This window comes from Ursus americanus, chromosome 36 (genome assembly GCF_024610735.1).
Source record: "Ursus americanus isolate L20-20 chromosome 36, mUrsAme1.1.p, whole genome shotgun sequence".
Classification (NCBI taxonomy): Eukaryota; Metazoa; Chordata; class Mammalia; order Carnivora; family Ursidae; genus Ursus; species Ursus americanus.
The window spans coordinates 26,182,386-26,205,191 of NC_142162.1; the positions used below are offsets into that span (position 1 = coordinate 26,182,386).

Sequence of the window (22,806 nt, forward strand, 5' to 3'; positions counted from 1 at the left end):
ATGGGGAGCTGCCCCAGCTGAAGAGGCAGTTTCTTACCTCGGGGCTCAGCTTCTGAGGGCAGTGCTTGCTTTCGGCCACACCTAGTGGGCACACAGAACCCTTCTTAAAACTATTTTGGTTCCTAGGCATTCGGCACTTCCTGAATTTGCTGTAGTATAAAATTGATTTAAAGGACAAAGATAAAGGCCTTTAACAATGAAGAGATTATGGAAGGAAGGTTCAACTGCCAAAACCTGTGAAAGGAGCACCTGGGAGGGGGGGGAGGGAAAGCACTGGGACAAGGTGGTGACAGAGGGATCTTTCTGTGCCACTGGCCACTAGTAAGGACTTCCCACCAGCTTCCTAAGGTGCCACAGCAGGCTTCCTTGGGTCGGCCTCTTTGATAGCTGTGCACTTTCCCCCAGGAAATACACACGGATGCACAGACAGGAGTTTTGCAAGACACTGCAGAGGGTTCCCGGAGTACCGTCTCCTTCCTCCAGCACAGCCTGAACCTCTCCGTATGCACTGCTGATGCAGAAAGACCATGAATTTTATTAGGAGCGAACTTCATGCACATTACCAAGGTAGTGCTTTGTAGTCAAAATCAATGACCAGTTAGAGACACACAGAATACTTATGAGCCAACTCACACACCCTCAGCCCTAAAAAAACAAGTGTAACGAGAGCTGCCCTGCCATCTAGTTCGTTAGAGTAGCTGGTGAGTGAAAACTTTGCATATTAACCTTGAAGGGAGTTGTACAGAAGTCACTACTATTGGCAAGGAGTTAGCAGGACCCCGGGCTCTTGACATGATGGAACATTTAGGCATTGCTAAGTGGCCAGGCCATTAGTACAGCTCTACCCTGTCAGTCAGTGCCCACCTTCAAGCCCACTGGGGACTCTGCAGCCTGCTAAAGGGAAGAGTCAGGTGAAAAGAACTAGACAGAAAGCCCTTGATAAAGAAAACAACAGTTTATTTTGAAAAGCTCTAATGTTCTGCCCTGTGCCTGGCCCCTGGACGGAGCTACGGCTGAGAGTACCCGCACAGGGCTGAAGGCAGAGAAGGTGCAGCGTAGAAGCTGGGTTTCTGGCAGGTCAGCCCCACCTCATGTATTGTGCATTTTTAAGGAGATGGCAGGCAGCCCAGCTCCTGGTGGTAAGAAAATGTCAAGATTCATGTTTGAACTTTACCCACAAGTTAAGCAGAAGTCACTTGCCTCTGTCATGATTTCCAAACCATGAAGGTTTAAGGGACGCTGGGGTAGCAGCAAATGGGGCTCAAGTCCTGTGTCAAGCCCACACGTGTCATTTAATAATCCAAGTAATAAATGCCAACTCTTCTGCTCCAGGACTGGAGTCTCTAGGCTTTGCCATCATAATCCTGAATCAGGCAAACCCTCCTCCTTCCTCTAGGACTTTGGGTGGTGAGCCTGCAGTTGGTGGGATGCCAGGCAGCCCCCCACTTCCTTCACATGTAAGCAGGAGGCCTGACTACAGACTCAGCTACTCCCTCCTCAGCAAGAGTCTGCAGTGAGCACTCGGAGGGGGGCGCAGGGCCTCCTCCTGAGGCATAGTCAGCCGGGGTTCTGGGGTTCCGGTCAGACACCCAAGGCATGGCCACTCCCCGGCCCTAGCTCTGGGCCAGCACAGTTCCCCGGTTTGTTTGCACCAGCTCACAAGCTCTTAGCTGGGGTTCTGGCATGTGAGGCTCAGCTAGAAACAGGTGGAACAGTGTCGCTAATTCTTCAGAGAAGTCCTGGAATAAGCAGAAAGACGACAGACAACACTGACACATAATTCTGGATGGTACCTCCTTTCTACTAAAAGTCAGTCCCCAACATCAAGCCCTAGCTAACCAGTGAGTAGACCACCTTATTTTCTCCCTTCTGCCTTCTCTCTCTACACTGAGATGGACGTGACCCCTTTTCCAGGAGTACTCTGGGATGCTCAAGTTCCAGCAGGGAGAGTGAAATCTGACAGGGGACTCAACCATGGAATGAGTACTTTACCACCACGTTTCATCTTGACAAACCGTAGGAGGTATAAATCATTCTGCCCTAGATCACAATAACAGTAAGTACCAGCTGAGATTAACATCTAGGTTATTCTGATTTTAAAAACTCCTACTCACTCACCATGCCACGCTGCTTGCCAACTACCCACCCCTTCTCTCCCTCCACTGACACGGTCTTTCATACAACAGCCACTCAAATGTGAAAAAGGCCCTCCAGAACAGCCATGCCATTTCAGGGCGGTCCTGCAGATACCTGACAAAATGCACTGAGCTTTGGGAAGAGCCTAAGAATGCCTGGGCCCCGGCACTTGCCTCATTTCAGGATAAAAGGGCATATGACACCTGTTCTCCATCCAGGTATGAGGAGATGAGGACTCCTTACCTTTGGCCACTGGGCGTCACGGAGGCTGCCCAGGCAGGCCTCTATCTCTGTCCGTCCCATGAGCCCTTTCTCTACCAGCTCCCGGAGCAAGAAGAGCAGCAGGTCCCACTGCAACACACACGGAGGAGGTCAGGGTGGCTCAGACCGCACGGCAACCCTGACTGATACAAAGGAGAGAAAACTGCCGCAGAGGCCGCCTGGAGCCCATGCCGGCGTGTCAAAGGAACTGAGCACCGCTGCTAGAAAAGGTGGAGTAAAGGAACCCCGCCCACGGAGGTGGGGTAATAACAGGACTGCAGAGGGCTACGGAGCCTGGCTGCCCCCAGCCCCCACCCCACCCCCACCCCTCGGCTCACCTCCCTTGGCCGAGTGTCTGCCAGAAGCCCCACGTTTCTTGGGCTCAGCAGCAGCTGCAGCGGAACCGGCACCTGAAAGTCGTTCTTCCACAAGGAGAGCAGCACATGCAGGAGTCTTCGAGCCTGCCCTCTTTCTAGGCCACGTGGTGCTGGGGGGCCGAGGAATGGGATGTGGTCTGCAACTATGGGAAGAGAAGAAAGCCCAGCTTTAGGAGATGGAGGTAGGGTCCCCTAGCTGGCCCCTGGGAGGAAGAAGAGAACAAAGCTCCGTGTGTCTAATCTTGCTTGTACCCGGCCCTGAGATCTGGGGGATCCGGCAAGAGCGTGACGTCACGAAAAGAAGCCATACCAAGGAGGGATGCTAAGTCCACAGAGCACTTTGCCAGATGCTGCTCGGCAGGCGGGCACAGGAACTGTGGGGAAGAGGCAGGGAGACCCTGGGCATTAGCACCATCCTTAGAGCAGCAGCCCCGAGCCGATGCAGCTCTGGTTCGTGGGCGCCGGACAAGGACACCCAGCGGAGCGTCCCGCTGCGGCTCACCTGGCGGCACTGCAGTGTCTGGCCCAGCTGGCCCAGGAGCTGCTCCAGATGATCTGGGGAGACTCCCTCCTCGGGGTCCCGGGGGCCCACAGCCAAAGACAGAACATCCTGAACACAGCAGGGGTGGAAACAGAGTGAGACTGCATACCTGGCCGGCACCTAGGAGGCCACAGAGAACGTGGCCTGGGACAGGGATCAGCCAGTGGAAAGGGGCAGAAGGAAAAGGAAGACAGGGCCCCTGGATGAAGTGGCGGGTTCAAGGTGCCTTAGACCTGGGGCTCGGGTGGGACCGCACAGCTGGGAGAAGCAACCACGTGGACGCCAACACAGGAACAGAGGGAGCAGGTCAGCTGAGGAACAACATGTTGCCTGAGAGCTCGAGATGTCCCTTGTCTTGGGACAAAGCTGAACCTAGCCAATTCCCAGCGGGCATCTTACTCTGGAAGCATTTAGGGGAGCTGTCCTGCTCCATACACAGTGCATTTTCTCTCTCTTGCACTTCTCTGTTCATCTTCTTGGGAGAGTCCGGTTTCAGTAGAGAAAACCAGTAGCTAATGGCCACTCAGCCTTTTCTTCTCCCTCCTGGAAACACTCCATCTCTAGTCATGCCTCTTCAGCCCTAGTCCTAACCTTTGGCCGCAGCAAGCAGTAAAGAGTTGAGGCTCTGCAGGCTGTGACGTCTCTGCCGCAACGACTCACCCCTGCCGCTGTAGCACAACAGCCCGAGACAATTCATAAATGAACACGTGTGGCTGTGTGGCTCTATGCTAACCAGCAGCATGATGGATTTGGCCCATGGGCTGTTTGCTGACCCCTACTCTAGACAGGCTCTAAATTTTTCAAATCAAGAGCAATGGTATCGCCTGTAACTAAATAAGCATCACCTCCCACTAGAGAACAGTTCTGAAATCCGATCCCCAAAGCAGGTAACCGCCACTTAAGAGACTTTCCTACCGGTAACACCAGGCAGCCCCTCGTGACCAGGCTCCCATCGCCATCTGTGTACTATGCAGCCCCTCCAACTTTCCCATCTGCCCTCTTCCCCTCTTGGGTGACTCAGGTACCAGGAATCCGGGAAGAGCAATGAGGAAAACCATTCAGTTCAGCTCTGCCCCACTGAACCCCATTCAGTCATGACAGACACCGGACTAGCTGCACAACACAGAAAGCGGCTACATGAAACACTGCAGCAGGACGCGAGGAAGGAGGGAGACCAGGAAAAGAGCAGGGAGAGGGGAGGGGCGCAGGGAGGAGGGGAGCTGTGTACTTTGATCTCGGAGATGAGGTGGGAGGGGAGGGGAGCATGGTGCTCACAGGCTCGGGAGCAGCCCCTCCGCTCCCCCCGGGCAGCTGCTTCGGGACCCTGGGCTCGAAGTGTGCGACTCACTGCCGCCTTCACCTCTCTCCTGATCAGTGCTGCAGGTCAAAGGGAGAACAGAAAAGGGGTCAGTAACATCATGCCAACCCATGCCTGGCACTGTTTCCAGCTGCCTGGTGGTGTCCCATCTCCCCCAAGGGCCTTGAGCTTTCTGCCAGTCCACTTTGGAAGAACCTGGCCAGCCCTCCCCTGGCCTGGACCTTACCTGTGATGTTGGCTGACAACCAAGCACAGGCTTTCTCTGTTGCAAGCCCCACAGCAATGTTCTCTGCGCTGCTTAGAACCTGTGACCCAAAAGAACTGCAGCGTCGGGCCCAGGGAGACATGGGGACGACATGAACATGGAAGGCGCTCCCAAGGCCAGGACCAACCCACCACCAGCAGCCTCACGGTCACCGTGTGCAAAACATGGCCCGAGGCACACCTCTCCCACCACCAGACATTAGTCTGCTGGCTCTCGGCCTCCTCCCTACTTACAGCTGCTGGGGTCTCCTCAGGAAGCAGTGCCCGTATGGCCCCAGGGCTCTTCTTCTGACAGAACCTGAAAGGAGACAGGCTGTCAGTCAGTGATGGCTGGAGATTTCAGCCTGGCTCCCAGAAGGCAAGGCCAAGGGCACCCATCACCTGAGCCAGGAGGGCTCTGCCTTGTGGAGGGCGGGGATGGGGGTGGGAAGGGAAGCACTGGCAGCCCTGGGCCCACCCCTGATCCCCGATGCTGGGAGGAATGGGACACCCAACCCCCCACTCTTCCAAACTCAACTTCAGACTTTGGGTCCTAAAGCCCAAGATAGAAGCCTACGGAGGAAGTAAAAGAAAAAGGGAGGTTTGGAGAGCATCATGGAATAAAGGAGAGGAGTGTGAAAAAGCCAGAAAAAGAACAGCTGAGAGTGGGGACGAGAGTCCAAGTAGACCAGCATCTCTTACTCCCGCCCCCGGGTCAATGCCTGGGCCCCGTGGGGGCACAGCTGGGAACACAAGATCTCCAACAGCTGGGCTGGATCTCCCCCGTCCTGTCCCTGTGTCACCAGCTGCTCTTGAAGAAGCGACTCTGCCTGGCGCACCAGATCTGCCACCAGCGTGGCCCTGCAGTAGGGACAGAAAGGCTTGGAGGTAGTTGAGGGGGCTGAATCAGAAAGGGCTATGAATTCAAGGAAATCTGGTCAGAGCTACAAAGAACGTTAGCAGTTTGAGCCTCCCCATCACATCCTTCACCTTGAGCTAACTTGCCTCAGATTGGCAACACGGCGTTAGATTTAAAAGGGAGAAAATGTAAGGGAACGAGCCTGGCACCCTCCACGTCTGCCTTCCCAACCCTCTCAACCCACGCTCACTTGATGTGTTTGACACAGTTCGAGCCGATTCTCTCTGCCACAAACTCCACAGTCCTGCGCAGGGAAGGTGGCTGGTTGTGGAAAAAGGCTTGGGCCAGCTGTGCCTGTGGGGAGGAGGGAACAGTGCGTGAGGAGTTTCCTTTCTCTTCCCCGCCGGGCGCCCCCTGCCTCTACCCTGCCCCTTACCTGCAGCCCTTGGGTGGCCCGGGGGGGCTGGGCTCCAAGGCCAGTGGTGGTGGTGGTGGGAGTGATCTTCCTCACAAAGCCCCCACTCCGGCCACTGCTGCCTGACACCCATGATGCGAGCAGTTTTCGGAGCTCTCCTGCATTGGGGAAGCCCAACTGCTTAGTTCCAGAGCCACCCCTACCCTCCCAGGCATCTCAGACTTTAAATGTTTGTGGACTAAAGAGGCTGAGGCACCCGGGGAATGCCGAAGAAGAGAACAACGTATGAAGGTGTTAGGCCTACAGGATGCCTGTTGGGTACTCATGAAGGGACAGGCCAAGGAGCGAGGACCCTGGGTGGCGGAGGGTCAGTGTCCTCACCAATATAGGGGCAGCAGGTATATAGCAGGTGCTGGTCCACCACAGGCATGCCATCCTGGGAGAGAGAACAGAGCAGAGTTAGGTAGGCCAGTTTCTCTTCCTGCCCACTATGCCAGAAATGGGACACGTGGGGAAGACAGTTACTCAAGGAACTCCCAGCCTGCCTGCCTCCTCTGTTCCTGCCACCCCCATGGCTCTGGCCAGACCCCAACACTTACCAACCCATGATCTGAAGCTACTGTATCCACCTCCAAGGCATTCAACTGACCCTCTTCCAGGAAGAACAGGTCCTCAGGGACTGTAGGAATCTGACAAAAGATCAGGGCAGTGCAAGCTCCAGTCAGCACTATAGACATTCAACACACAGACCTTGCGGTTCCAGGAGCAAAGCAACATTCCTCCGAAACCATGGTGATTCCCATACCCTCTCTAAACCTCCACCTTCTGGCCCTGACCCGGTTCAGACTCACACATTCTCCCGCCACAGTGGCTGCCTCCCTACCCCAGTCTAGATCCTCCCTCACCCTACCAACCTGGAAAAGCCAGCCCAGGACAGCAAGCAGCAACAACTTGTTCAGGAAACACATCTCCCCTTCGCTTTCCTTTGACAAGACCAAGCTCCTAACAGGTACATTTGTGCCAAAAAAGAAATGGAATGGAGTAAAAGAAAGCTATCCCCGGGAAGGTAATTCTCAAAAGCAGACCAAAAGGGGACGGCTGTCATGCAGAATCTCACCACCCTTTCCCAGATCTGTACTCCCTCAGCTGGGCCACAAGAGGAATAAAAGAGGGCCAACGTGCAAGAACCGCCCGCAGTCTGCCGTGGACCCCATCCTGCGCATCCGCTGGGGGTCGGCCACGGCTATGGTGCCGCCACGCAGGCAGCACAGGCCACCGGCCCTCCTCACTGACAGCAGCCTCGGCGGCGCGCCCACGCCCTCGGCTCCAGCCCGGCCGTCGCTGCACTCACCGGTGTAGGTGCAGCAGGACCGTGAAGATGCTGCGGTAATAGTCCAGCAGGGGCACGATGTGGTCGGCGAGGGAAAGGAATTCCACCAGCCAGGGCACAGTGAGCACGGCTCGGCGGGCCCGCAGCCCCTGCTGCAGCAGAGCCCGCACGTCCAGGGCCGGGGGCACCTGGCGGGGCAGGGCTCGGTCAGGGGGCGAGGCCAGGGGCCGGACATGCTCCCTAACTCCAGGGCTCTGGGGCCCCTCCCAGCCCTCCTTACCAGAGCCCCCATTCACCTGGCTCCTCAGGGCCAGAATGGAGTCCTGGAGTTCACGGGTGGGGGGCGGCTCGGGCCCCCGGTATGGCAGGAAAGCCACGAAGCCCAGGAATTTAGCCAGAAGCCTCAAGCTGAGCAGCACCATGGCAAACTGCCTCCGTTCACCCTGCAAATGATCAAGGAAGTAAAAGGTCCTAAGCACAAGGATTCTAGAATAATTCCGATCTGTTACAAAGTTCTTGAGAACAGCCTTTCCCTCCTAGGTCAGAACCCTTCCTCTGCCTCATTCTGCCTTCTAACCTGCCAGTCCACGTCTGACTCCCCATCTTCGTCGCTAGGCTCAGGTTGGGGCAGGGCAAGGCTGTTGAGCTCCCGGATCTTCAAACTCAGACTGTCCATGAGATGCTGATTAAACTGGAAGCTAGGAAGGAGAGAGAGGGAAAAAAAAAGACACTGGCAGAGGTGTAGAAAGAACCAGAAAAAAGAAGAGGTGCTACAGACAGAAAGGCATAGTGGGGTAGAGAGGGAAGCAAAGGAACAGTGAGGTTACCTATGTAAGTGAAAGAATGAGAAGGGAAACGGAGGCAGGAAGTGTGAGCTGGAAGGAGCCTGGCCACCGCCCAGTCCCACCCTCTTATACTCCAGGCAAGGAGACACAACTGTTGCCCTTCTAGGACAAACCTCTCCTGGCTCCGGCCCCACTCCCTGCAAGACACAGGGGACCTTTACCTGCTGGCGCTCAGGATGAAGTCCCTGAAGAAGCCCTGACAGCCTGGGAAGGTGGGGGGTGGGCAGGGTCCGCCGCTGCTCTGAGGGGCCACAAGCCTTTCCTGTAGGCGCCGTAACCGCCCCAGCTTGTCAGCTCCAAGCATACTTAACACATCCGGGGCCTCCCCCAAGACAGTGCACCCAGGGCCACCAGGACTCTGACACATCTGGGGCGGCGGAAAGAGACAACGAATAAAAAACCGGTAAGTTTTTCCAGAAAGAAGGACTGAACAAAATCGGGTGGAAGTCATGAACATTTATGGAATGCCAACCCTGTATCAGGTGCCACAGATCTGTTCTTCAAGGTAGGGATGATACTGTTTTACAGGTGAAGAACCTAAAACTGCAATGTGAAACATTTGCCTAGGGTTTGAAGAACCTAAAACTGCAATGTGAAACATTTGCCTAGGGTTTGAAGAACCTAAAACTGCAATGTGAAACATTTGCCTAGGATTTGAAATCAGGCTCGAGTCCTACACCAGTGCTCTCTCTACCACAGCACAAATCGAGGGCAGGGAAGTAGTGAGAGACTGAAGGAAGCCAGGGCATGCAGGGTGTGCGAGGAGGCCCACGGAGGCAGCGGGTGCAGGGCACGTGACAGAGGGCTCTGGCTCCTCTCTGGCTGCCTGCATTTTGGCCACTCCCCACCCCCAAAGAGCAGAACTCCTGTTCCAACTCCAGCCCAGGACCTGCCTGGCTGTCCACCCCATCCCAAAGTGCCAGCCACTGCTTGGCTGCCTTTAATACCTACTGTCCACTGCAATCTCCTGCTGGGGCTATTACCTGGAGAAGTTGTTTCTGGAAAAGCCGAACAAAGTGGCTGTGGCTGCAGGCTGCAGAGAGTTGACCCATCATGGCTCTAAGGTGTAAGAGGCAGGAACAGAATGTGAGGGAAGCAGGAAGGGGGCAGAAATCGGAGAGAACGAGCCAGTCCTTGGGCTTTACCATCTTTTACCAGGGGCCCGAGCAGACCTCGGCCAGAGCTGGCCAGCACAAGGATAGAGGAAGGTAAGGGACACCTTCCTCAGCACCAAGATCCCTCAAGGCTAGAGATACACTTAACCCAACAAGAAATAATACCACCCCTCTCATCTTCAGTCTACACTGGGCTCCGGTGAGTTTCAATGACCCAAGTGGAAGGTAGATCCCTGGATAGAGGGTATTCGGTTATGCAAAGTTCTCAGAACTGCTGAACCAAATGACAGAGAAAATGGAGGTTGGAAAGGGTCTATCCAGTGACTTGGGCCAATCTGCCTTCAAGCAATCTGGAGAAAGGGCTTTGCACTTATCTAAGCATTCGCCATCACAGAACAAGTCTGGGTCACGTCTGAGTGCAAGAAGCTGGCCAAACAAATCCCTTTTGAGGGGCAAAGCTGCCAATCACTAGAGATTAAGAAGCACAGAAGGTAACCTCTGTGGGCTCGGAGTGGGGAAGAGCCCTCCTCCCAGCAGCTACCGGAGCACCACTAAGCTGCTCATTGCCAGCATCTAGAGAGACAGGCGACCAGCGTGGGAGCACCTACCTGATCCTGCTGCCCAAGCCCTTCTCAAAATCCCAGCCAGGCTCCTCATGCCGATCTTCCCACTCTCGAAGCACCTCGAAAAACACATCCCTGACAGACACAACAATGCCTGATCAGCCGAGGCACAGCTGACCTCACCGACTCCCAGGAGTGCCCCCTCTAGCTCAGAGGAGTGGAGGACGACTGCCCGCAGCCCCGTTCCTTATCCTCTCCGAAGTTCTCTAGATGACAATGCTGCAGACCCAGCAGCAGCGTCACACACACCCCACAGACCCCGGTGCGTAGCAAAATCTGGTTGTCTCTTGGAGAACCCTGTGACTAAAGTCATACACCTGTGAGAAGGCTGCTAAGGTCGGAGGTTCAAGTCCACGGCAGGAAACAGAATGAAGGTACACGGCCATTCTGATGGTTGGAAGGAAGGGCCCAGGGGTGCTCAACTACCACCTCTGAGCGCCAAACTCCTAGTTTCTATGAAAACAACACAGGCTGCCTGTCCCAGAGAAAATGCCGCCTCGTTCCCTCCCAAAAGTTCCCTTTTCTTATCACCTCTGTTTTTTAAAAGTATGAAAGGCTCGGTCACTGGAGAAGTTGGCACGATTGTCTGTTTCTGGCTGAAAGGAGACAGCTTGAGCAGAGGGTGGCATCGCCAGAGAGACCTAAAATAGGGCAGTGACATTAGGGACTGAAACCCTCACAGGTCATGCTCAGAAAACGTCCCCCCCTGCATTCCTGCCCGGAGTTAGGCCACGTGACACTCGAGTGGTGTGCACGGGGCTGCCTCAAGTATGAGGCTGGGAAAGGTGGGCTCCCCACCTTGGCAACACTGCCCTCATAGGCAGCTCGGAGGCGGCCTTGCAGAGCCGGTGAGAAGCACAGCAGCCGCTCGTTCTCAGCCAACAGCTTCAAGGTCCCTTTGTCCAGGTAGGAAAGAACCCTACAGGGACGAGAGCGCGTATGGCTGAGAATGGGAAGCACCTACATGCTGCAGAGAACACGATCTGGAACATGGAGCAGGTACGTCAGGCAAAGCCGTGGGCTGAGCATTTAAGATGCTGGAGGCAAGGGGGCAGGAAAGAGACCTACGAAGCAGGGAAACATCAGACACAAACCCAAAGGGCAGATGCCAAGACCACAGGGAGCAATTTGATTCTTTCAGGGGTTAAATTCATAGCCTTGACACAAAATGACAGGATACGTGTGGAAAGAGGCCCAGGGTCACTGCACCTGTGTGAAGCACAAGCACTCACCCCAAGTGGCCAGAGAAGTAAGTGGACGGTGGGACTAAGGCTTACATGCCTCAGCCGGGGAAACTCACCGAAACTGATGCTCCAAAACCTGTACTGCGAAGAAGACGCAATCGTGGACACTCTGGAACAGCGGGCCTTCCAGGGAATCTAGAAGGACAGTTCCAAGCTGTCAGTTAAGAACTGTTCCATCTCCAGACCTCATTTCCCAAAACGAGGCTGGCGCCCACCTACCTGGTGCTCCTGGAGTCGGTTCAAGGTCACTGTCCTTGGTGGTCACCATCCTCCGAGCAGTTAGGAGCTGAAGGACGAAGAAAAGCTCCAAGAAGAGGTTTGGTACCAGGTTCTCTGGATATAAAAAGAAACCCCAGGGTGTCGGGCGCCATTTGGCACCAAGGCTCAGTTTCGCATACCTTACCATTTCTCTACCCCGCAGCTCCGCAAGCATCTCCACTCCAGCACCCTTCGCTCTCACCCACCGGCAATGCATGAGGAGTAGATGAGGGCTATCAGCTCCAGGCGCTGGCGGGAAGACACTCTGGCAGGATCAGCGGGTTCAGCTGTCAGGTTTCCTGTCCGGCTGGGGAGGGGAGAGCCCGATTCTGAGGTGGGACAGGCGGGAGTAGGTGACTGCTGCAGCTGCTTAGAGCTATGGGGACAGAGAGATGTCATGAGCAGTTCTCCTAGCTTCCCCTCCACAGCCACACTCCGGTTCCTTCAGAGCACATATCCACAGCCCAGGAAACAGACCCAGGGCTCCTGGGGGCAAACCAATCTCAGAGAAAAGCCCTTCAGATCCCCCAGTGGGAGGAAGCTGACAAACGAGGGAGTGGCAAGGTCATACCGCTCCTTCCTGAGCATCTCCCGCTCCTCTTGCAGACTTCTGCACCCTGGGGGAAGGCCGTGGCCCCAAGGGCTAGTGTCCAAGACTGAGGGTTGGGAACTGGGGACACAGTTGATTGGGGGTGAAGTGAAGCAGGTCTTGGGCTTGGAGAGTGACCGCTCTTCGCTCACTGGAGTTGGGTTGATCCTGCGTGAAGGCTTCGTCCTGCTAAGTAGCCACAGGTTTTTCTCAAATTCCAATCTTCAAACATGTCCTCCTCCACCACCTCAAGGGCGGGGGGGGGGGGGTGCTTGCAAAACGCCCCTCTCACTACTGCGGTTATCTCACCCCCAACCTTCTGGCCATTCCCACGCTCAGCTGGGAGCGCCGGCCCTAATTTCCTGACTCCCCTCGCGCAGCCTTCGTGCCACCCCGCTTGTGGGTGAGGGCTTGATTCTCACCCTGCAGGGCCGGGGGGAACCGAGCCTACGGGAGGGAACTCCTCCAGGTTGCTGAGGTTTGGTGGATCAGAGCGCGCGAGGCTGGGGCTGCCAGGGCTGCCAGAGCCCCTGGGCCTCCGGCCCCCGGCCCAAGGCTGACTCTCTCCGCCGACCCCCTCCTCCAGGCCCCCAGGGCCGCGGCCTCCCCGCTCGCGGCCGGGCCCCGGGCCCCGCCTCCTGCCCCCGCGGCGGGCCGAAGGGGCCTCGGCGGCGGCGGCGCTCGAAGGCTCGGTCGGAGGGAAGAGCTGGCTGCGCGCCCCGCGACCGCCCCGCGGCTGGCCCCCCGGCCTCCCTGGCAGAGCTGCCGAGGAGCCCGGGGCCTTGGCGGGGGTTGGGGGGCCCTGCGGGAGGACGCGGCTGCTCTGCTCCCTCAGGAAGTTCAGCAGGAACGGCACGAATTCCTTCCGCAGTGGCCGGAGGGAGCTCAGCGCGGCCACCTCCCCGGGGTCATCCTGAGGGAGAAGCGACGAGGGACGAGAGGGTCAGCGGCCAGCTCGGCGCCACGAGCACCGGGACCGCAGGGCGCGCTGGGGCGGGCGGCCCGGGCAGCGGCCCCTCGTTGGAGCGCACTCGGCCCGGGCTGACAGCCAGGCACCCGAGAGAAAAGGGACGGGAAGGGTGCTATCTCCCGCGGAAAGCAGATTCGGGTCAGGCCTGGGGGCGTGCAGGCGCTGTTACCTCCGAACTCTGGGCGCTGCGCGCGATCCACCGCACGGCCGCTGCGACCGACACCTCCTCTCGCAGCAGCGACTCCAAAACGGCCGCCATCCCGGTCCGGGCGCTTGAAGACAATTGCGCAGGCGCCGGCGCGCCACGGGCGGCCTGGGAGGGGCGGGGCCGGCCCGCGGAGCGACCGTTGGGCGGCTGGGCGGCGGGGCGGGGCGGCGGGGCGGAGCCGGGGCTTCCCCGGCTGAGCTTCGGCTCAGCGCTTGGGTCCACGCCGCGGCTGGCTCCGGGGCTCCAGACCGCAGGCCGATGGCCCTGCGAAGTAGGGCCGCAGCGCGGTCAGTGAGGCCCAGCTCCGGCTGCCCGGGCCGCGGGGCGACCTGCGGGGACTCGAGGACATGACTGGGGAGACCGAGGGCCCGGAGAGCGGCTGGACGGTAAAGGTGAACAATTCTCCAGAAAGACACCTGTCTTACCTTCTGCGATAAGCACACTCTTTTCTTTCAAGAATTTTTTTTTTTTAAGATTTTTATTTATTTGAGAGCACAGAGGGAGAGGGAAAAGCAGGCTCCCCACTGGGCTGGGAGCCCCACGCTGGACTCCATCCCAGGACCCCCAGATCATGACCCCAGAGGAAGGCAGATGCTTAACCGACTGAGCCACCCGGGCGCCCCTCAAAAGTTTGTTTTCTAGATTCAACCGTCACCACCCTAAAGAAGTTAGGATAAAATTATCCTAACCTCATTTGACCTTGTGTTTCTCAAAGGTTGAGTCTTCTATGCCCTGGCTCATGGGCACGCAATGGTTTTCCAGCAGCCACTATCAACTGATTAACCATTTAAGACTGAAAGAATTCTTGCAAGGACGATTCTTAGAATCTTCAGCCTCACAACCCTTAAAGTGCCTCAGGTGCACACAGAATCACCTGTATCTTTACCTTACACCAGGCTACTATTTAAACTACTTTGCAGTTGAAATGTTAAGGGGCACATTCTTGAGTTATTCCTTAATTTCTCTTATTTGGAAACACGTGGTAGGCAGTTCTTTGGATGTTGCTACTGAGATATCAAGAAGGGGAAAGCAGGTGGGGAAAGACAGATGGCACTCACACTCCAGGTGGGGTGAAGCAGTGCCCATGTGAGTGCCTCCCGAAAGTTCCTCTGGTTCAAAGGAAGGTCACAGGTAGAAAGGAGAGGGTGGTTAGCAGGAATGACTCTAGTGCTTCCTGCAGAGAGAAACAAAGTACCTCCAGCCAGAGAATAAAGGACTTAAAGAGAGCTCTTAGCACTTGCCAGTTTTGTTTTTTTTTTAAGATTTTATTTGAGAGAGCGAGAGAGGGAGAATCTCAAGCAGACTCCATGCTCAGCAGGGAGCAGGACGTGGGGCTCGATCCCAGGACGCTGAGATCATGACCTGAGTGGAAAGGAAGAATCTGCCGCTTATCTTGCTTAACCAACTGAGCCACCTCGGCGCCCCTTAGCATTTGCAGTTGTATTACTTCACCTTCAGTTTTATTACATGGGGAACCATCTCCTTGTATCCCAGAACTCTGGTGTTTATCTGCAGGGATACTGAACACCTAGCTTCTATTCAGTCCAGTGCTGCTTTTTCTAGGCCACTTCTGGATGTGGTACTGCATTTCTGGCAACACCTTCTGCTCCCTGTTCATCTTGTAACCTCTGGTGCATTCAGTAAGTTAGAAAAATATTATTTCCCCTTTTTGAAAGCAAACCATCACACAAACAGAACTAGAGTGTGCATGCGGAATGAATATTTTATTACTAGATTATAAAAATAAAATACAAAATAATTTTAAAACAGAACTTAAAACACTGTACAAAGCTTTAATATGATACAAATGGGAAAATTAAATAAATAATTACACTTTTATGTACAGATGGCCTATACAAAACACTCCATGTTTCTGCCAGTACTCTTATGTCCTTGGTTGCCTGAGCAAAAATGCATAGAGGGCTGCTTGGAGGGAAAAGGACAATACAATACCTTTGGAGGTATTTCAAAGAGCAACTTCTCATCACTCTGGTTTCATGAAGAGGAGGAGAAAGGGAGAAAACTGTGGGATTACTAAAGTCCTCTATCCTAACTTACTGGTTTTGCTCGACAAGAGAATTCTTCTGGTTTGTGGTTCAATCTGATATAACAGCTGCCAGTAGTTTATAACTTTCAAGAATTGTATCTCAGTCAAATCTAGATGTCTCCCCCTCTTTTTTCCTAAAAGCTGCAAACTGGTAAATAAATGACCCAATGAAATCAGCGCTGGCAATTTTAGGAATGGAGTCAGGAGGGGGACGGGAAGTGTGCAGGAGGGAGGAGGGAGGAGTGTACGGGCTCAAGCACAGGTCTTCGGATCAGTTCTCTTTGTTCAGTTCACTCAATCCAATTTCAGAGCCCCAAGTGGCAGAGTGTTGTGTTTCTTTGATCTTCCTAACCGTATTTCTGAATGCTTTTTACCTTAGTGAACTAATTTATCTATCTTGTGAGTCATTGAAAAAGAAAATAGTTGGGAGAAGTCCTAAGGGCTTTCCCTCCCTGGGTTACTCCCTAAGATAAATCACATTCAAGCTCTGGTCACCTTGTTTATCATGAGTGAAGAACAAAGCCCAGATTCCAAATATGGGGAAATGCTGTGAATGAGTTTTTAAGGATTTTAAACTGGGTATTATAAGGTGGGGAGAAAGGGTCATATGGCAAAGATAGTGTATATTAAAAACTTGGGTTTACTCAATGTTTTCAGCTGGGTGAGTGAACACTTCTGTATACAAAATGAAACGGTATTAAACTACTGAAAAGAGGGTAAAATTCATGTCATTAGTGTGTAAAGTTATGTCATGGGCAAATTCTCTAGTCACACGGGCTCAAAGATCTGCCTCATGGAATCCTATTCTATAGGCGGAGAAACCCAGAACCGCCGGCCCAGGGGTTCCGAAGAGACATGGCAGCATCACCAGGGATACGTCCTATGCCCATACTGTCACTTCCAGTTTCCCAGGCAGGCTCTGTTAAAGTTCCACAGGATAACGAAGGAAAAGGCTTCACTTCCCTTACCTGTCTCCTCAGACCACAAATCCAGCAGAGTGTAAGGAAATATTCAAATCATTACTGACTAAATGTTACTTGTTGACTATTCAGTTTTTTGAGATTGTGTATAATAACCACAAAGTCATCTTGATCTTGTCACATACTTTCATTTTCCGATCCAGATTTGCCCAAGGGGAATAATTAAACATCCAGCTTACGTTTTGAAAGTCAGAGCAGATAATCACCACTCAATTTAGAGAATGTACTGATGGGCCAAGACTCTGTCATCATTTCATGTCCAGCCAAGGATTTCTTAGGGACTGAGGTGTACAGCATCCAGATTCCCCTTTAAATTAATAGGGATCCTTGTCACATGTCCTGGGGTTACCTAAGAACTACAGGACTCCCCCAGGCACCTCCTGCAGTTCCCCCCTGCACTGCTGGCAACAGATTCCAGGCTCCCGAGACTATCCGGGTTAACGTTCTCCTAATTCCAAAGGGGCAGCCAAACCACTGAGGAAATCTGATGATTTCCATACCCCTCCCCATCCTCGCGGTGTACCCCCGAGTCCTACCGGATGAAGGCAGCGCAGTGGGATGTCCGAACCACCACCTGGGGGCTTCCGTGCCCCACGTCCTCCCTCCGTGTGGTCTGAGGACTACAGCTGCTGCGTGTTCCCGTCTCTAAGTTAAGGTCTAAATCGACACCTTTGGATTCGGAACTCGGGTGAATAGTGACCTGTGGGGACTCCCACGTAGTTACGTGCCTTAATCCTGTAATACTTTGTGTGTTAAAACCTAGATAAGTAACTCTTCGGCAAATAAACTGTGCAGACCTGAACTCCAGAAAGTTGAAAAATGCTGCTGTCATCAACCATTCTCTCTCTCCTCAGTGATACAGGTACCAAAATATGTCTCCCTTTAGGCAAAGTCCCAACACATCTGTGGTAAATGCACATAAACGGAAGTGGGCAGAATAGAAAAGAGTGAACGCAAACAACTTAATTCCAAAATACATGAACGTGACAGAAGAAACGATTCCCTAACATACGCTGTGTTTTGATAGATATAAAGAAATGAAAAAAGTCTTAAAATCTGAAAGGTTTGATCTCCAAGACTAAATCTAGACCTATCTACAAATTAATATATTTTCAAATAGCCAGAATAGGATGCATTTTTTTCCCCTAAGCCACTAAACTCTGAATTCCAGATCGTGTTTCTCCTATCGCCAATTTCTAATGTTAGATTAAGAATGTAGTTCCTAGAACAAAGAATCCTCTAGGGAAAAAGCATCTGTTTTTAATTCAAAGCTATCGGGTACAGAAAAACGAATTATAGTTTTAACTATCTGTGTGTGGGTTTATAAAACATGCACCAGTGTACACTTTTCCTTTGTAGCTTGAATGCAACCGTAGAAACATTTGCATAAAAATCTGTGGCCTGGAAGGAATCTCTGATGGTTCCCAAAGAACCGCCAGTGCCCTTGTGGCTAGCAGCCGAGCAGAGACACTGCACGACCGGTCCGCTGAAGCAGTAAGCAGCTGCCATTTGCTCAGTATTTGAAAGGAAATCATACAAAGGGGATCATGACAACAGACGGAAGCAATTATCATGTTGCTACTTATGTAGGACTGGACTGACTTGGCAACTTTTACAAAAAAACATTCACTTCACAACATGCAACTTAAGAAACGCAAACGTGCTGGTGCCCCTGTCAGCAAGGCCAGCTTGCACACCAAGGTGGGAACGACCGCGCCCGCCTGAGACTCACCGTTCAAAGATGTCTACAGTCTGTGCTTTAAGGTTACATTTGATACAATTTTCCTTTGTTCTCTATACGGTAACGTGAAATGCCTTTATGCTGTGCAAAAGATGACCAGGTGAAATCTTAATATTTCAGCCCATCTGTATGCCCTGGAGATTTGGCAGCACAACGTAAGAAGAATGCTGCCTACGGGGACTGAGCTGGTGTGAATCCATTTTCCGCTCCACCCAAGTACCTCCGGAGACCAGACATGGCGGGGTAAGGGCAGGTATGACTACGGTTGCCATCGTGTCATGAGAGAAAAACCAGGAGGCACTTGATTTTCGAAACATAATTCTGACTTTTGCCTCGTACTACTTTTAGTATAGTCTGGCTTGACTTTAATTAATGGCCATGTCCCTCATCTTAGGTAAAATAACCGAAGCAGTTAAAAATTACTTGGATGATCTATGTTTATCACTGAAATGTGAAATATGCCATCACTAAAAAAACCCAAAATAAATAAAAAAATAAGGAACTAAAACAACAACAAACAACAAACTCATTCTCTGTATCATACCTTAAGATAAAATAAAAACAAAATTCTTGTGCCAAAAATGCTTTGCTCAGGGCTGCCAACTTCTCTGTTTAGCCTGAGACACTAAACATCTGAAAGCACAAACTATGCTTTTAAAAACCATAAAGTAAATCTCTATATGATAGTACTTTTAAGTGGACCTATTGATACATATGATATAACTAGTCTGTTTTCATTTGAAAGTATCAGAGCTGAAACATCTTTGGTTAACTCTTTCCTCTACATGCAAAATAAAGTACTCTTATACAACAAGGCTATTTCTCTCTGGATATGGAGTTCGTTGGTGCCATTTAGGAAAGGGGGCAACAGAGTGGAAAAGTTCGGAGAAAAACAGAAGAAACCAAAAGCGAGAAAACACCCAATTGTCATGTTGCCATCACTGTCTGTTTTGAGCCCTAGAAGAGAAATACCGGTAAGAAATAACACGCACGCACCATAACTGTAGCCTCATCCGTTTCTCCAACGGTTATGACGGGCGCATTGCTGACAACAAGGGTCAGGACTTAAAGCTGGCTACTTTTAGCACAATTTAGCTAATACAAGAGAAAAAAAGATAATTCCTTAATTGTAGATTACTCCCCCACCGTCCAAAAAATAGTGAGGTGAAAAGAGGAATGTAGAATGGCAATTTTTAAGAGATTTTTTTCTTTAAATCAATTTATGTTAGACCCATGATTATCATCCCAGTTTATCCCCTTTAACCGTAAGGACAGAATTATGTGATTAACATGACAAATTTTTGAGCCAGTATTACAAGCTTGTCCTGGTAATTTTTTCCCCTATTAAAATCTTTTAAAAGTGAAAATTAGATAAGCTATCCTGGCTTGAAGGCTGCCAGCCCTTGCATTATTTACACAAAGAAGCAAGAAGAATCTGAAGTGTCCCACGCCAAAAACATATGTTCAGAAAATGCAGACAGGCAAGGCCCGAGTGTGCGCGAGGCACACGACAGAAAGGAATTTCACCGTCTGTGATCTGGAGATTACAAATGGAGAATGAGAAAGAATGAGTTTATATAAGCATATGTTTCTCTATATATTTATAAATATTTATATCATTTACCATGAAGACATGCAAGTAGTGTTACAGCAACTATTATACAATATAATACAGAAGGACTGGTCTTCCAATATTACAGTTGCTTTAGTTAAACAGCAGATATGTCTTATCTATTGCATTCCTCTGTAGTGCTTGAAACCGGAGAGAAATTAAGATTCCACACTATGCTACATTTCTTACGGGAGATTGTATAGGACTCGATAGTGTTTGGAGTTTCGGTTTGTTTTAAAAACAGCTCGACACAGATACAGAGAAGGAGAGAAGTTCAGCGCAGCTTCAGGGCGGCTCTGATGCAGCATTAGAACGTATTCACTTGGTGAGGAAATATATTTCTTTTTTTTTTCTGTTTTCCAATTCAACCACATAGGTTTGGCAGCAAACACAAGGTCAAAGAGAAAGCACAGATGTTTGCCAGAAGGCAAATTTCAACAGCAAGCAGACCAGTTTACCTGACCTCAATAAGGTCTTTACAACACAAAACGCCCACAGAGTAGAAAAGAGCCCATTTGAAAAATCTAGCATAATTTACTTTTGCCTGATTCCTGTTAGCAGAAGAATGAAATCAGAGCAACTATGCTCCTCCTTGCAGCTTTATAAATTGAGGTTACAAGGAAATCAGGTCCAAAAGCCCAAATATTCAAACTAAAGCACAGGAGAAGCAGGTAATAAAACATTAAAAGATAAATATTGAGCCTAAATTTATTTCCCCAGATACTTGTTCCTTATTGGCTAAATGTATAAAATACAAAGTTTGAGGATTATAAGCCTCAACAACGTACCTAATTTCTTTTTCTTTCTAAATCTCTGAGAGCATAAAGTCACATTCCACAGCATTGTACTTCCCTGGTATCATCTTGGAGGTTGATATTGGAAACAGTCAGTATCCAGAAGACCTAAGAAAGCAAGGTCTAGTCTGGTCGGTCTTCCTTCCACCAGGAGGAAACAGAGGGGAAGAGGGTTCTTTTGTCTGGAAGGGCACTCACCCCACTCCGGCCCTCTGCGCTAGCGCCCGCAGACTTCTCCTTCCTTGACCTAAGTTTCAGTAGTTCTTTTTCACAATAAAAATATACTGAGCTAAGAACTGTTAACTGTTACTTTTTTCTGTGCCACAGAAAAATATTAGGGGACTAAAAAAAAAAAAACAACACACAACTGGATTTGAAATTCTCAGCATGTGCTGCTACAAGGATATTAGCATGTATTGTTAAAGTAAGAGAAGGGAGGTTGCATTCGGGGAGATACACTAACTTTAAACACTGGGAAGTCCGGGGACGGCAGGTAGTAGGAGTGAGGCGAGGTAAAGGTGCGAACTCTCAGCACACTAGTAAACACGAGCTCGTGTATGTGAGCCTGGCTCCCCAGCAAGACTGTACGTATCCTCATATCGGAGCAATTCTGACTCCAAGGTTGGGAAGTTTTGAATGAAAATATTAAAACAAGAAGTTTCACTTTTGCTATATAATCTTTGAGCAATGCCTTAAAAAAAACCAGGCCAAACCCCTTAAAATTCCACTCCATTTCCTACCTTCAACTCTTTTGTTTCAATGGCAGCTGAAAAATGAGAGTTCATTTAATGTCCCCGGGGATTTTGCTGGCTTGCCCCTGCCTGTGCAAAGGCATTGATTCCTGACTGCTTGCTGCCTGCCTTAGGTAACTCCTTATCATGTATTTATGTCTTCTTACAAATAATTTATCATGTTACTTTCTTTTGCAAGAGAAGATCAACACTGATTTTTACACAGACAGTACAGGGACACACATGCATCAGGGTTAGGAGGGAGATCTCACACCTCTCACACAGAGGCAGCCCGGCTCCTATCTGCTGAGTTTAGTGGCTGACTTACTCTTCCCTGGGGGGGCTTTAGTGCTGGCCGAGTGGTGGTGGAGGCTGCTGGATCCTTTCAGGCCATTCTTGCTGGGTTTGCAATGCTCCTGTTGGCAGGACCTCCTGGAGGAGGAAGATCCTGAGTGGCTGGGAGGTGACTTGCTTCTCCCCAGATGCGGGGATGAACTCCTCTGGTCATGGTGCGGCCGTCCACCCCTGGACGGTGAGGAGCTGGACGTGCGAGGCAAGGAAGAGCTTCGAGGAGAGGCACTGGGGCTCCTGCGGGGGACAACTGGACTCTTGGGTGGTGTTTTTGGATTGTGAGGGGATCCTGGACTCTTGCACTGAGCAGTGCTCCGGGGCTTCTGAGATCCGTTTTGAAGAATTTGGGCCAGGCGGGAGAAAAGGTCTGAGTCGGAATTGCTACTCCCTAGGACTTTGTATCTGCGGAGCCTTAAAAGAACAGAGAAGAATTCATTTAATTCAAGTGTGTTCAGAAAGCCACAGTGTCCTAATGATAGTGTGTATAATGTGAGTCAAGTCAGCAAACACTGGAAACAGAGTTACTCGTTCACATTCCAGTTGTATGAGCCTGGACAAGTTACTTAACTTCTCCTTTTTAAGTGAAGTACAGTGGACATACAATGCTATCTTAATTTCAGGTATACAGCACAGTGATTCCAAAATTCTACACATTACACAGTGTTCACCATGTTAAGTTTTGTTACTATCTGTCACCGTCAAAGTTATTACAATATCATTGACTATATTCTCTTCGCTGTACTTTCCAGCCCCATGACGGACTTATTCTAGAACTTAAAGTTCATACCTCTTACTCCCCACCCTTCACCTGTTTCGCTCATCCTTCCCACCCCACTCCCCTCTGGCAACCACTGGTTTGTTCTCTGTATATATGAGTCTGTTTCTATTTGCTGGCTTGTTTTGTGTTTTCAGATTTCACATATAAGTATGAAAATACCAAATGATTTCACTTGCACGTATTTGGTATTTGTCTTTCTCTAATTTCACCTAGTATAATACCCTCTAAGTCTGTCCATGTTGTAAATGGCAGGATTTCATTCTTTTTTATGGCTGAGCAATATCCTATTATATGTACACCCCCCCGGCTTTACCCATTCATCCACCAATGGACACTGACGTTGCTTTCACATCCTGGCTATTGTAAATAATGCTGCTACAACCATAGGGGTGCATGTATCTTTTCGAATTCGTGTTTTGCTTTCTTTGGGTAAATACCCA

General features: G+C 51.1%; 2 protein-coding genes across 12 annotated transcripts in view; both read right to left on the reverse strand.

Moving 5' to 3' along the window:
- Positions 1-940: 940 nt before the first annotated feature.
- CDAN1 (codanin 1) lies at positions 941-13,401 on the reverse strand. 7 transcript variants are annotated; one of them, XR_006775237.2, is made up of 28 exons: positions 13,294-13,401; positions 12,577-13,067; positions 12,137-12,343; positions 11,772-11,941; positions 11,527-11,640; positions 11,364-11,442; positions 10,862-10,982; positions 10,595-10,704; positions 10,049-10,138; positions 9,309-9,384; positions 8,487-8,692; positions 8,058-8,178; positions 7,777-7,923; positions 7,502-7,668; positions 7,065-7,152; positions 6,750-6,839; positions 6,532-6,586; positions 6,172-6,308; positions 5,986-6,089; positions 5,579-5,737; positions 5,132-5,195; positions 4,860-4,938; positions 4,544-4,692; positions 3,277-3,384; positions 3,085-3,148; positions 2,736-2,917; positions 2,380-2,540; positions 941-1,739 (listed from the first exon to the last, which is right to left on the reverse strand). XR_006775237.2 is itself a non-coding variant. In XM_045771642.2 (28 exons), the coding sequence occupies exons 1-28, from the start codon at positions 13,381-13,383 to the stop codon at positions 1,614-1,616; spliced, it is 3,699 nt and encodes a 1,232-aa protein (XP_045627598.2). In that variant the 5' UTR covers positions 13,384-13,401; the 3' UTR covers positions 941-1,613. The 7 variants fall into 7 exon arrangements, 4 of the variants coding, with proteins under 4 accessions (XP_045627598.2, XP_045627586.2, XP_045627593.2 ...); XM_045771642.2 differs by having other exon boundaries at positions 2,380-2,487; positions 12,137-12,340; XM_045771630.2 differs by having other exon boundaries at positions 941-1,769; positions 2,380-2,487; positions 12,137-12,340.
- Positions 13,402-15,037: 1,636 nt separating this feature from the next.
- Positions 15,038-22,806, reverse strand: part of TTBK2 (tau tubulin kinase 2) — a 134,035-nt gene continuing 126,266 nt past the window's right edge. For all 5 annotated transcript variants that reach the window (XM_045771667.2, XM_045771673.2, XM_045771688.2 and 2 more), the window contains one exon: positions 15,038-21,999. In XM_045771667.2, the coding sequence (XP_045627623.2) occupies positions 21,537-21,999 (463 nt within the window). In that variant the 3' untranslated portion in view covers positions 15,038-21,536. The remainder of the gene's footprint in view (positions 22,000-22,806) is intronic.

Excerpts from the sequence above, each read along its gene's own strand:
- CDAN1 (XM_045771621.2), bottom strand. The coding sequence starts at position 13,383 with ATGGCGGCCGTTTTGGAGTCGCTGCTGCGAGAGGAGGTGTCGGTCGCA. Across the intron at positions 10,983-11,363 it reads GTTTTGGAGCATCAGTTTCG|GGTTCTTTCCTACCTGGACA; the intron begins GTGAGTTTCCCC and ends TCGTCCCTGTAG. Across the intron at positions 5,196-5,578 it reads GCATTGACCCGGGGGCGGGA|GTTCTGTCAGAAGAAGAGCC; the intron begins GTAAGAGATGCT and ends GTCTCCTTTCAG.